At 52.2% G+C, this 13996-nt stretch overlaps 1 protein-coding gene across 1 annotated transcript in view; it reads left to right on the top strand.

The window, feature by feature from the left end:
- The window catches only part of CLIP2 (CAP-Gly domain containing linker protein 2), a 47789-nt gene extending 34317 nt beyond the window's left edge, over positions 1 to 13472 (top strand). The window contains exons 11-16 of the mRNA XM_028483274.1: positions 2185 to 2268; positions 3213 to 3369; positions 4870 to 5029; positions 6704 to 6895; positions 7184 to 7246; positions 11378 to 13472. Of these exons, the coding sequence (XP_028339075.1) occupies positions 2185 to 2268; positions 3213 to 3369; positions 4870 to 5029; positions 6704 to 6895; positions 7184 to 7246; positions 11378 to 11389 (668 nt within the window). The 3' untranslated portion in view covers positions 11390 to 13472. The remainder of the gene's footprint in view (positions 1 to 2184; positions 2269 to 3212; positions 3370 to 4869; positions 5030 to 6703; positions 6896 to 7183; positions 7247 to 11377) is intronic.
- Positions 13473 to 13996: the final 524 nt, after the last annotated feature.

Here is a 13996-nt window from a genome sequence, read left to right as displayed (position 1 = left end):
GCTTGCGGGATCTCAGTTCCCTGACCAGGGATTGAACCCGGGCCACGGCAGTGAAAGTGTGGAGTCCTAACCACTAGACCAAGAGGGAACTCCCTCGGGCCCCTTACTGCTTTTTTCCCATTTAATAATGTATCTTGGAGACTGCTCCCTGGCACTACATTCTTTTATATGGTGCAGAATATTCCATCATGTGGAGCTACCATCGTGTATTTAGCGGATGGATCACGGGTTGTTTCCAGTTTTTGTCTGTTACAAACCCTGCTGCAGGAAAGTACCTTGCCCTCCATTGGGCTCAACCCGGGCCCTCAGCAGTGAAAGCGCAGAGTCCTAACCACTGGACTGCCAGGGGATTCCCAAGGCTCAACTCATTTTAACTCCCACCGGCTCTGGTTGAAAGTATGTTTCCCCACAAGCTTCACCAACAAAATATTTCATCAAACTCTCTGATCTTTGCCAATCTCAACTGTAAAAGATGTTACCCAATGTAGCTTCACCTTGCCTTTCCCTTACTCACAATGGAGTGAGTGACACTCCATTGCCATTTCTCCTTGCATCCTTTGCCCATTTTTTTCCCTGTTGGGTTATTGATCTTTTTGTTGATTTTTAGAAACTACTTATATGTGACTTTGCAAACATTTTCTCCCCATTTGTGGTTTGTCTTTTGACTCTTCTTTGGGTGGTGGTTGCTGTGCAGATTTTTAAAAATCAGTCTTTTCTCTTTGGGATCCTGGGTTTATTATTTTTAAAATGTATTCCGTGGTTTCCTCTAGTACCTTTTAAGTTCCATTTTCTATGTTTAAATCTCTGCTCTATCTAGAATTCTCCCTTCTATAAGGTGTGAGGTAAGGATCCATTTTTATTTTTTTCCCAAGAGTACCCACTTATGCCAGTACCATTTTTGAAAAACCTCATCTCCTGCCTCCACTGATTTGAATTAACCAAATTTACCATCTCTAAATTCCATCAGGTAATTGGCTCTATTTCTGGACTTTTGATTCCTTTCCAATGACTTGTCTGTCTGTTCGTGTGCCATTTCTACAGTGTTTTGAAGCTTTGTTTATATTTCAGTTACTGGCAGGGCTAGTCTTCCTGCTCTGCTTTTCCAAAATTCTCTCAGCCGTTCTTTTTTTTTTTTTTTTTAACCGAGACAAAATTAACGTAAAATAAAATTAACCATTTTAAAGCAAACAATTCAGGGGCGTTAATACATTCACAATGTTGTGCAACCACCTCCTCTATATAGTTCCAAAACATTTTCATCACTCCAAAAGGAACCCCCATATGCATTATCAGTCACTGTCTATTTTCCCCGCACTGCAGCTGCTGACAACTACTAATCTGCTTTCTGTCTCTGTGGATTTGCCCATTCTTGATGTTTCATATAGATAGAACCGTACAATATGTGGCCTTTTATGTCTGGTTTGTTTCACTTAGCATAATATATTCAAGATTCATCTGTGCTATAGCACATGTCAGTGTTTCATTCCTGTTTATGGCTGAGTAATATTGCATCCGCACATTTTGCTTATCCATTCACCTGTCGATGGACATTTGGGTTGCTTCCACCTTTTGGCTCTTGTGAATAGTGCTGCATGTGCAGGTACTTGTTGAGTACCTGTTTTCAGCTCTTTGGGGTATATACTTAGGAGTGGAATTGTTAAGTCATGTAGTAATTGTGTGTTTAACTCTGAAGAAGTTTTTTGCCAGACTCTCTTGGCTAGTCTTGCTTATTTTTTCCAAGCGATTTTAGAATCAGTTTATCTAGTTCCACAAAAATTACAGTCTGGCTGGTATTTTTATTGGTATCATGTCAGATTTATAAATTAACTTACAGAAAGTTAATACCTTTTCTAGCCCTTCCCATGAATCTTTTTCATGACTGTTCTGAGGCTGTCCAGTATTGAATGCACATGGCCAAGTGACATGGGCACCACTACTATCCCCATTCTTCACTTGAGGAAACTGAGACGCTGAGAGTTAAGTTGCCCAAGACCACACAGTATTGGTGCCTCTTCTTCAGGGTGGGTTACCCAGAGGGACCACTGGAATGAGGAAGAACTTGGACTCTTGAGGCCAAGTGTGGCCCCATTTTAGGGTTTTGATGGAAGGGCCACCCCCTCACCCACTGGACCGCAGTGTTGGCCCTGGAGTATTGATGGCCCCTCGTCTCTCCCTTCACCCCAGGCCTGCAGGACAAGCTGAACAAGAGGGACAAAGAGGTGACAGCCTTAACATCCCAGACCGAGATGCTCAGGGCCCAAGTAAGTGGTAAGTCTCCCTCCTTCAAGGCACATGCGGGGAGCTTTCTTTGGGCCGTGTGCCAGTCCAGCAGGGGGTGGGTGGTACTGCGTCAGGGTGCCCTCCGCCACTCTGCCTTGAGGAGAAGGCGGCCTGGCCCAGTTCACATGCACTGGGCTTCCACCTGGACAGCAGTGAACGGGGAGCAGCAGCCCACACTCGGTCCATAATATAATTGGGGGCCCCAGCCAGCTTCCCTCCTCAGAGCCAGGTCTGTGTTCTCTTGTGTTCTGAAATTTCATCACTAGTTCTCACTTTCTGGGCTTGAAGACCCTTGGGTTTCAGTCTCTCTACCTTTTGATACAGTATTTGTGCACCAGCCCCGAGAAGAAATACCAGGATTTCAGAATCCGGGGGAAGGACTTTGGCCACAGCAAAAAGCAAGGCACAGGGAGAATGAGGCCAGAGGGGAGACAGACGGGGGGTCTGGAATTTGTGACTTGGTGACAAACTGGCCCTGCTTCTTGTCCGCCAGAATGCCATTGGTGGTGTCCATGAGGCGGCCCCCATCCTGGGAAATGGTTCCCACCCCCACTCCCGTCCAGTTCCCATCACGTTCACGTGGCATAATTGGTCCCGACAAAGGTCAGTTGACCTCAGATTCCTCCGGGGCCAAGTTGAAGTTTTAGCTTTTCCTTGTCCGGGCAACGGTGTAAATGCCCGGGCCCTGTCTCGGGAAGGGTGGACTGCTTTCCTGACACCAGAGGGCCCGGCTACTGTGTGGGAGCTTTGGTCCGCTTTTCGCAGTAGCTCTTCTCGGCCCCTCGCTGCCTGGCCCTACAGGATGAGAGAGGCCCACTCAGTGGAGTGTGTCCCTGTGACCCCTGGGAAACCTGCTCCCTGCCTGGGCCTTGGCCCCCAGGTGGGATAGATTCCCAACGCTCTCCCTCCTTGCCCTGCCGGCTGGCCCTCAGCACTGGAGAGCAAGTGCAGGTCGGGAGAGAAGAAGGTGGACGCCCTCCAGAAGGAGAAGCGGCGCATGGAGGTGGAGCTGGAGGCCGTGTCCCGGAAGACCCATGACGCCTCGGGCCAGCTGGTCCTCATCAGCCAGGAGCTGCTCAGGAAGGAGCGGTGAGTCAGCCGTGGGCTGTGTGGTCAGACCTACCTGACCCTCACTCCACCCAGTTAATATTAGCCAGTCTTCTCCAGAGGCGGGGCAGGGATAGACCTGGTGGACAGATGGCTGGCATCACCGATGATCACCATACTGTGCACTGCTAAGCTCCGATGAAGCCTCAGAATCCTTCTTAACACAGTTCTCCAAGCAGAGCTTATAGGAAAGGTTAGTGGTTCCCAAGCATCTTGGGCCCAGGGACTCCGTGAAACTCTTAAAAATTATTGAGGATTCCCACCACCTCTTCCTTGAAGCTCTTCTTGATTGATGTAGGCCACCATGAGCTCCTCCATGCTTCTGTGGTACTTAGGATGGGAGTGGGAGATCAGCAGATTAAACAAGTAGAGATTTATTTTCCTCACATAACAAGAAATCTGGAGGTAGTTGTAGCTGGCATTTGGTTCAGTGGCTCAAGATATCAGTGCCAACACCTTTGTTCTCTTGGGTTCTGTTAGACTCTCCCTCGTGGTTGCAAGGTGGCTGCTGAAGCTCCAGCCATCAGGAGCCATCATTCCTAGCAGGAAGAAGGAGGAAAGGGAAAGGGTCAGTGCCAGCAGACTTCCACTTTGTTCTCAACTACCCATGACCACCTCGGGAGGGAGTTTTTCCCTCCTCTATAGTAGATGCAAGCAAGGGAAAGAGCTTGGAAGGTGTGTGTCCTTTTCTCCCGTGCTGTGCCCATGGAAGACATTGCTAGTTGATCACTGCACTCTTTTTCTGCAAAGCCCAGAATCATTCTCACCACAGTACTCTCCAGGCAGCTACAGCCAGTTGATTAAGAGTTGACATAGGAAAATGTCTTGCCACATGAGCTCTCTTGGATAAATGTTTTGTTTTTTAAATTTAACTTTATTATTATTTTAAAATTTGAGATAACATTGATTTATAACATTATATAAGTTTCATATGTACAACATTATATTTCTACTTCTCTATTATTTAATTTTTAATTAAATACTATATTCTCTTTTTAAAATTTATTTTTTTGAAGTATAGTTGATTTACAATGTTGTGTTAATTTCTGCTGTACAGCCAAGTGATTCAGTTATACATGCATACACATTCTTTTCCATTATGGTTTATCACAGGATATTGAATATAGTTCCCTGTCTACAGTAGGACCTTGTTGTTTATCTATTCTCTATATAATAGTTTGCATCTGCTAATCCCAAACTTCCAAATATTCTCTTTTTAAAAAAAAAAACTTGAAAATCATTCTAAGAAAGGCTAAGTCCTCTTGACCGTACCATCCCCGAATCCTGGCCCCTCTCGGGTTGTGGTTGGATGGTTTCAGGCCTTGTATTTCCTCTCTGGCCCCTCCTGGCACAGATGCTGTCTTAGTAGCCAGCGTCCCCCCTCAGGGTGGCCATTCTCCAGGCACTTGGCAAATTGCGGAGCTCGGGAGGGGAGGGGCCCATCTGAGTGCAGGTGTTCTGTGCTCCCCCCGCCCTCTCCAGGAGCCTGAACGAACTGCGCGTGTTGCTTCTGGAGGCCAATCGCCACTCCCCGGGGCCTGAGAGGGACCTGAGCCGCGAGGTCCACAAGGCCGAGTGGCGGATCAAGGAGCAGAAACTCAAGGATGACATCCGGGGCCTGCGGGAACAGCTGACCGGGCTGGTACGTGGGGAAGGGGGCGGCCTGGGGATGGAGGATACCAGGGAGGGGCTGGGGCTATCTGCTGTCAGCCATGGAGACTGGTGACCTCCTGGAGCCACCCCAGGGATAGCCAAGTCACAGGGAGCGTTCAAAATCCCCTAGAACCGCAGGCAGGGTCAGCGAGGTACCTGGTGGAGGGGCTGTGGGCGGCCCCTTTTGTAGATATTGTGGCCGGCTGTGTGTCCGTCTGGGTGATGCAGTGCAGAGGAAGACTTCCTAAGAATCTTACCAGTCCAGAGGTGGGATGGGCTACCGGCAGGTGGTGAGCTCACCATCCAGAGAAGTAATCAACCAGAAACCAGCTCCTTGTTCCGGGTCCAACAGTGGCAATTCATGCATCCATCTCAGGAAGGAGAGGGGAACAGGGGCCTGACTGAGCAGAGTCTCCAGAGGTGGGGGTGGCGTAGGCGAGTGATGCTGGTAGCATAGAATGGAACCATCCCACTCCATCCCCCTGTGGTCAGCATTCAGGACGAGCCTGTGGCCGGTTCCTGGGCCTGTTCAACTCCAGAGCGTTGACAAGATAGGGACTGGGAGGACAGGACTGCTGTCAGGGGAAGCTGCTCCAAAGCCCCTCGCGGCTCTCCCACCCAGCCACCCAGGCTCAGCCACGCTGGAGGAGATGGAAGGAGAAGAGGGGCCTCCAGCCATGGAAGCAGCCCTGGGCCTACAGGGTTAAGGGAGAAGGGTATCACTCTGGCTGCACCCAACTGTGTGTGGGGGTACCACCAGGCCCAGCCGCCCTGCAGCCTTTCAGTCCTGGCAGGTCTGGCCAGCAGGGGGTTGGTCACAGAGCCCTCCGTGGTCCTCGTGGTGCTGTGAGCCTGGGCGTAACTCAGAAGCCAAGGCCCCGAGGCTGGTGTGGATTTGGGAGCTCTGATTCCAAGGCTTTCCCAGAGCCGCGTGGAGGGGGCAGAGCCGCGCTGACTGTCTCCATGGGCCACAAGCTGGTCAAATTTACACGTGACTGGCTGCCCCTTACCCTAGGAGAGCCTCTCCCATGTCCCCCTGCACTGTCCTCAGTGCCACGGAGCTGCCCCCCTGGGAGAGCTAGGGACGGGCTTGGTGGTTAGCAAACCTCCTGAATGAGGAAGGTTTGGGTGGAGGGAAGCACCGGCCCAGGGAGGGCCGAGCAGGGAAGCTTTGTGCGGGGGTGAGGGGGCTGGTCTGCCCACAAGGCAGGTGCATCTCCAGGTACCACGGTGGGCGGGGTCAGCTTCAGAGCACTTGGAAGGGAAGGGAAGGCACGTCCCGTCGGTGCAGGGGAGGGTTCTGAGGAGAGGTTCGGGGATGAGGCTGTAGGTCTAGAGGTGAAGAGGAGGGACCCACATAAACAGTGTGGAGGGAGTCGGGGGTGGGTGCAAGAAGGAAAGAGGGGGAGGAGGGGTCCTGAGTTTCAGCACCTGAAGAATATGGAGCATCTGACAGAGCCTGGGAATTCAGGGCGGGGGCCAAGGAAGATGCTTCAGAGAGGACCCTTAGGTGAGGGAAGGAGGCCTGAGGGGCATCCTGGTGATTCTCAGGCCTGACCCAGAGATGAGGGGGGACAGGTGAGTTTCCGGCCTAAAGGAGAGACCACCCTCCTGCAACACGTACACGCGGGCACACGCTCTTTCTCTCTCCTACTGCTTCCAGGACAAAGAGAAGTCCCTGTCGGATCAGAGGCGCTACTCCCTCATTGAGCCGTCCTCGTCCTCGTCACCGGAGCTCCTGCGGCTGCAGCACCAGCTGATGAGCACAGAGGACGCCCTGCGGGACGCGCTGGACCAGGCTCAGCAGGTGGAGAGGCTCATGGAGGCTATGAGGAGCTGCCCCGATAAGTCCCAGGTGAGCTGGGTCTCAGCCAGGTCCTGAGGGGGGGAGACTCCGCCCTGCGCCCTGGGAGTCCCAGCCCAAGGGGTATGTGGCTTTATCCTGAGGAGCTCAGACTAAGGGCGGAGATGCCCTGAGAGCCTGTGTTTCCTGGGGTGTGTCCTGGGACCCCTATTCTGATGGGCTCTGCTCAGAGTTTGGATCCTGAGATGGTCCTGTTGGGAAAACCTCGCCATCTAGTGGACAAACCAGGAAATGCTGCCTGGTGAGCCTTGCTCAGCATCTTGCCCTCGACTCTTACAGGCCACCGGCAATTCCGGTTCTGCAAACGGCATCCACCAGCAAGACAAGGCCCACAAACAAGAGGTAAGGGGCACCGTGACCCCGGGGAGATGCTCTGCCACTCCCACGGCCCTCCCGTACAGGCCGACTTCTCTGGAGAAAAACTTTGAAAAGCCACCCAAAATACACAGATACATCGTGCAAGAGGCTTTACAATAGGGTCTCTCACAGAGTGGGGCCAATGTAGTCAAACTTGATTCAGTTACCATCCTGCTCTTTTAACCTTGTTTCTCTTTCAAAAAAAAAAAAAAGAAAAGAAAACCTTTTATTATAAAGTAATATAATACATGCCTACTGGGCAACTTTTGGGGAAAAAAAATTAAAAATATATAAAGAAGAAAATACTGGGAAGTCCCTGGCAGTCCAGTGGTTAGGACTCCATGCTTTCACTGCCATGGGCCTGGGTTCAATCCCTGCTTGGGGAACTGAGATCCCACAAGACACGCAGCGAAGCCAAAAAAAAAAAAAAATACTTACCAGTAGCCCTTCTACCCAGAGATGACGTCAAAGGTTAACATTTTTAAGTGATATCCTTCCTGAACTTTGCTAAGCATGTACATGTGTATATGTGTTTGCATGTACAGTCAATCCTCACTATTCTGTATTTGCAGACTTACCTACTCGGTAACATTTATTTGTAACCCCAAAATCAATACTCATAGCACTTTCCTGGTCATTCGTGGACACTCGTGCAGAGTGGAGAAAAAATTTAATCACTGGACATGCATGTTCGCAGCTGAGCTCATACAAAACACCGTGCTGCCTTCTTGTTTAGCCCATTCTGCAAACAAGTGTCCTTTTCACGGTCTATTTAGTGACATGTTTTTCACATTTTCACGCTTTTTTCTCGGTGATTTCCACTGTTTAAAACGGTCCCCAAGTGTCTTGCTGAAGAGCTGTCTAGTGTTCCGAAGTGCAAGAAGGCTGCAATGTGCCTTCCAGAAAGTACTTTAGAGAAGCTTCATTCAGGCATGAGTTATGGTGCTGCTGGCCTTGAGTTCATTATTAATGAATCAACAATATATCTTCAGTGAGGTATCTTTAAACAGAAGCACACATGAAACATGGTTACATGTTGATCAATCAACGAACATGTCAGACCAGAGGTTCGCAGGAGCTTTGTATTTCCGCTGGGAGCGATGGTTCAGTATTTGCTGATTCAGCACCTGTGTGATTCCGTAGAACAGAACTCCTGCAAATAACGAGAATTGTTATGTGTGTATGTATATGTCTGCAGATGTGTGTACACGTTAACTTAAAAAAAATTATTGAAGTATAGTTGACACTTAGCCATTAACTTTTTATTTGGAAATAATTTCAAGCTGACAAAAAAGTGGCAAGAATAAAAATAGCACCTAGAGCATCAGCTCTCCTTTTCCCCAACATAACATGTTGTTAATCTTTTGCCTCATTTGCTTTATCTTTTGTTCTCTATGTGTAGATGTGTGTGTTATATGCATGGAATACTTTTCTGAACCATTTGAGTATAATTGCGTGCATCATGGTCCTTAATACTTCAGTCCGTATTCCCTGAGAAAAAGGACATGATTTTACATAAACACAGTACAGTTAACCATCTCAGGGACTTCCCTGGTGGTGCAGTGGTTAAGATTCCACGCTCCCAATGCAGGGGGCCTGGGTTTGATCCCTGGCCAGGGAACTAGATCCCACATGCATGCCACAGCTAAGAGTTTGCATGCCACAACTAAGGAGCTGGTGAGCTGCAACTAAGGAGCCTGCCTGCCACAACTAAGGAGTCCATGTGCCACACCTAAGGAACCCACCTGCCACAACTAAAAGGAGCCCACGTGCCACAACTAAGGAGCCGAGAGCTACACCTAAGGAGCCCACGAGCCACAACTAAGGAGCCTGCCTGCCGCAGCTAAGGAGTCCATGTGCCACACCTAAGGAGCCCACCTGCCACAACTAAAAGGAGCCCACGTGCCACAACTAAGGAGCCGAGAGGTACACCTAAGGAGCCCACGAGCCACAACTAAGGAGCCTGCCTGCCACAACTAAGACCCTGTGCAACCAAATAAATAAATATTTTTTTAAAATTAAAAAAAAAAATCTCAGCAAATGTAATGCTGATATGAGATTTATATCCAATCACGCTCCATACCCAATTTCTTCACTTGACTCGGGAGTGTCTTCAAAACTCTTTCCCCCTCAGTACAGTATCCAGTCTAAGGTTGAGTCAGCTCATTGCATTTACTTGTTATGTCTCTTTAGTCTGCTTGAATCTAGAACATTTCCTCAGCTTCACTTTGATTTTTATGACATTGATATTTATTTATTTATTTATTTATTGTTCATTTATTTGTATATTGGCTGCATTGGGTCTTCGTTGCTGCACGCAAGCTTTCTCCGGTTGCGGCGAGCGGGGGCTACTCTTCGTTGCGGTGCGCGGGCTTCTCACTGCGGCGGCTTCTCTTGTTGCGGAGCACGGGCTCTAGGCGCGCGGGCTCAGTAGCTGTGGCCCGTGGGCTCTAGAACGCAGGCTCAGTAGTTGTGGCGCACGGGTTTAGCTGCTCCGCGGCATGTGGGATCTTCCCGGACCAGAGCTCAAACCCGTGTCCCCGGCATTGGCAGGTGGAATCTTAACCACTGCGCCACCAGGGAAGTCCCGACATTGACATTTTTGAAATACAGTCCTCCCTCCTTTTTGAATAGAAGATTCCTCCTTTGGGGTTTGTCTGATGGCTCCTGCTGGTTAGAGCCAGGTTCTACAGTTGAGGCTGGAATACACAGTCAGCGCCACATTCTTCTCCGGGCATCACGACTGCGGTGTGTGATGCCCATCTGCCCTTCGTTCCTGGTGTGAATCTTGATCACCTGGTCAAGGTGTTGTCTGACTCCTCCGCTGTGTAGTTGCTGGTTATTTCCTAACGAGCATTCGGTGGAGACCCTGGAAGACCTTGTGAATCCTCTGCTCCTTACCCAGATGTCCCCTGGATTCATCATCCATTCATGAATCTTGCCTGAGCCGGTCTTTACTGTGGTGGTTGCAAAGTAACATATAAATTATTGTACTGTATTGTATTGTATTATTATTATTTTTTTGGACACACCGCGCAGCTTGTGGGATCTTAGTTCCTCCGTCAGAGATCAAACCTGGGCCCCCTGCAGTGGAAGCACGGAGTCCTAACAACTGGACCGCCAGGGAATTCCCTAAATTATTTTAATGGAGTAGGTAGTGTGCTCTATATTCAATTTCACCTCTTGGTCTTTTTCACTGAGTATTTTCTCTCTTCCTTAAGCAGTCTTTGTAAAGTCTATGTTTTGTAAAATTGTGGGTGGAAAATTTGTTTCCTAAAACTTCATGGGCCTGACTCCCTTGCTGGGAATGTCTTTGCTGTGTTGCGTTTTAAGCGGGTGCCTGGTGGCCTCCACCCCACAGTTAGCCACTGGCATTCCCCCACAGTGTTAGAGAGCCCACCTGGGGCCCAGGTGCTAGCCCGATTGGGCTCTGTCCCTGGCTCGCTGTGTGACCTTTGGGCCAGTGAGGCTGGAGCACAGGAAGGAAGGCTTGTCCTTCCAACTTGGCCGGTGGGACCACGGCCGCAGGCTCTCCTGTAGAGACAGGAGAACCCTGGCCGCGGCATCTGCCGAGGGCCTGGCCCTGTGAGTGAGAAGCCGAGAGAGAGATGAGAGCGGGGTGGAGGGCACCCTGCACAGGACCTGAGAGCGGGGTGGAGGCATGGAGCTGCAGTGGGACGTGCTGGGGTTGTGTCTGCAGGGGAGCTGCCTGTACCAGGCACCCTGGGAGTCGACGTCCAGACCTTGTGCGGCTTCGTCCTGCAAGGCACATGAGGGTCATCCTGGTTTACAGACGCGAAAACTGAGGCTTGGGGTCTCAGCACCAGTTTTCCTTTCCTCGGATCCAGCCTCCGTGCAGGCCCTCAGAGCTGTCTGTAAAACCCACCTGCTCTCGCCTCTTCTCCTCAATTCTCGTAAACTGCTCCCACCCTGCCTCCTGTCTCACCGTGCCCCAAACACACAGCAAAGAGACTGCTCCTGCCTCAGGGCCTTTGCACGTGCTATTCCCTTTACCTGGCCCAGGTGGCTCTCCTCCCCCAGCCCCACCCCATCCCCTCTGCCGCTTCTCCCTATGCCCACTGAGACACTTGCTGACCAAGCCCATTCTCTCTCCAGGACAAGCACTGACCCTGAGGGACACTGTGGAGCTGCCCGGTCCACACCAGAGCCCCTCCAGCCTGCCCCAGTGGCGCCACCTCCAGGCAGGGGCCAGGACTGTCGCTTTGGAGAAGAGAACAGTGTAACAATAACGTACCCACCGCCGCGGACAATCCCCTACCCCGACCCCCCTGCCGGACCAGGAGGCTTCCTCAAGCACGACCTTCCACAGAAGGCGGTACAGCCCCGGCCTGGCCCCCGGGACCTTCAGCCTGGATGCCCTGGACACCCTGGACACCCCGGCAGTTTCTGGAGTTGGTTTGGGGAGGCCGAGGTGATCCGGCCAGGCCCCCTCCCCAGAAGGAGCTGCCCTGAGGACCATCTTGGCCCTCTGGGCACATCCCTGCCCTCCCTTTCTTCGCCTTCCTCTCCTGGGTCCCTCTCAGACCCCAGAGCCATTGTCCCGGGAAGGGGCCAGAGGAGGGCTCCAGCTTCTCCTTCAGGCACCAAGGAGGGAAGTCCAGCCCTTAGGAGCCAGGTGGGGGACCCCCTTTTCTGCAGCTGCTTCCAGACCAAGGCAGTCCCCAGGGCTTCTTGTCCCCGCATACTGAGCCTCTTTCATGCAGTGGTACAAGTTCCCTTCAGCCCGTCTGCCCAGTGAGGCCCCAGGCTCAAAGTGCTGGGAGGCGAGGCCCTTCGTTCCCACCCTGACCCCAATGCACACACAGCTCCAAGCTGCTGGCCGGAGGGTGGTCGCCAAGGCCAGGAGCCACAGTATTAGGAAAGTCTGGAAGCCCCTCTCCTTCCTGCACCCACTACCCCCAGTGACCTGGCTTGGAGCTGGGGCAGGGCGGCCCCAGGGGGGCCCAGGACTAGGGCTCTGGGTATGTTGTGACTGGTCAGTAATATGCTGTCCCCTGGGTTGACTTGATGTTCCGAAACCGGGCCTGCCACCTGCCGGTTCACCCATGCAGACCCCGACATATACACGCACTGACCCTTGGCCCACACACACTCAGGGGTCAGGCGTGCACACGTGCCGTGTAGGTGGGACTTTGGCAGAGTCAGCCACACAGACCGTGTGGACACTCACCCTCGGGTTCCGGGACCAAGCCCAGGCCTGGCGGGACCGTGAGCACACACATTGCAAATGCTCCTGCGACCTCACCGTGCACATACACAGCCAGGTACACACGGCTGCGCCTTCAGGGGGGCGTGGCCACACGTGCACAGCAACACACATCCCAACAGCCCCCTTTCAGTGGTACAGGCATCTGCCTTGGGCTTTTTAAGCCCTGTCTTCTGTAGCCAAGAAAAGAGCCCAAGGATGATTGGGATAAGAAAAATCTCCCCGCCTCCCCCACGTCCCCTCAAGCCCTGCCAAGTTACTCCAGCCTCATGCGTGGTGGGAAAAGACAGCGTCTGCCCAAAGCCCCCACTTTTAGAGCTGGAGGGCCCACGGGTGACTGCCTTGTACCCTGCAGCGTCTCCGTGGAGGGCCTGCCCCTCCTCCCCCAGCTCAGGGAGAGTGCTCACAGGGGCCTCTCCCACTAGGGGCTAGAGAGGGGGGGGGGGGTCTGATGGCCCATCACGGCGTTCCTGAATTGCACCAGGACAGGTATGCAGTTGGTGCCCTGGGAGTGGCCCAGGTAGCCTCTGAGTGCTCCTGGGTACAGGTGGGTGGTGTTCACGTCCCTGCCCCAAAGCAACCCATCCTGGGGGTGGCCAGTTAGTCCCATCGGCCCCCTTCCCTCTCCCCGTTGGCTTTCGGTAGCTCTTGCATGCGGTTTTATTAACAACGGTCTAGAAGCAACGCTGTAGTGGCTTAACCCAGAGTCAGATTCTACTCTTTCCAGCAAAATCAGGCAGCCGCCCTGCCCACTGGAGATTAGTCTACTAACAGCCAAAAGCCCACACCACCGGGAGGGGCTGAGCCCCCGGGGTGGGCTGGCAGGTGGCAAGCGCTTTCCCTGTGAGCATCTGCGCCTGCCCAGTGTGCGCTCAGCCATGCCCCCTCCCCAAGTCCTCCCGCACCCTTCCCTTCCCCAAAGTGGAATTGTTGAAGTGTGGCGAGTCCGTGCTCGAGACAATAAAGCTTGTGACTGAGGTCCAGGACCCCTGCAGTTTCTGCTTCTCTCTGTGGGTTCCCTGGGCTCCCCCATCCTCTCTCAGCTCACTGGCACCCTGGTGCCAGGAGTGTGTCTTGATCCTGTTCTTGGTAGACTGCCAGCTAATTCTTACTCAGGTGTGAATGGCTGATGAGAGCCTCAGAGGGCCTGGTGCGGCTGCCATGTCCGAGGAGAGGGAGCTCAGCAAGAACAGGCGGAGAACCAGAGATGGGGGGCAGCAGCGGAGGCCAGGCAAGGTTGCCAGGTCTGGGGGGTTGGATTTGAATCTGTTGGAGGTACAAGTGGGCCCACAAGGAACAATCGAAAATACAAAATAGCATGTACAAAATAGTGATGGGTCAGCTAACACAAATTTGACGTGTTCGGTGAGAACGCTTAAGACTTCAGTGAGCTAATCCTGTCTCCTGCAGCAAGATGTCTATGGATCAGATGGTCACCGTTTTGCCAGCTTTATGGTCATTTTGCAGGCTGTGCAGTTGAGGTCCTCCCCCCCCCCCGCCGCCCCCAT

This window comes from Physeter macrocephalus, unplaced genomic scaffold (genome assembly GCF_002837175.3).
Source record: "Physeter macrocephalus isolate SW-GA unplaced genomic scaffold, ASM283717v5 random_17, whole genome shotgun sequence".
Classification (NCBI taxonomy): domain Eukaryota; kingdom Metazoa; phylum Chordata; class Mammalia; order Artiodactyla; family Physeteridae; genus Physeter; species Physeter macrocephalus.
The sequence above is the reverse complement of the archived record's forward strand: the minus strand, read 5'-3'. Positions and strand labels throughout refer to the sequence as shown.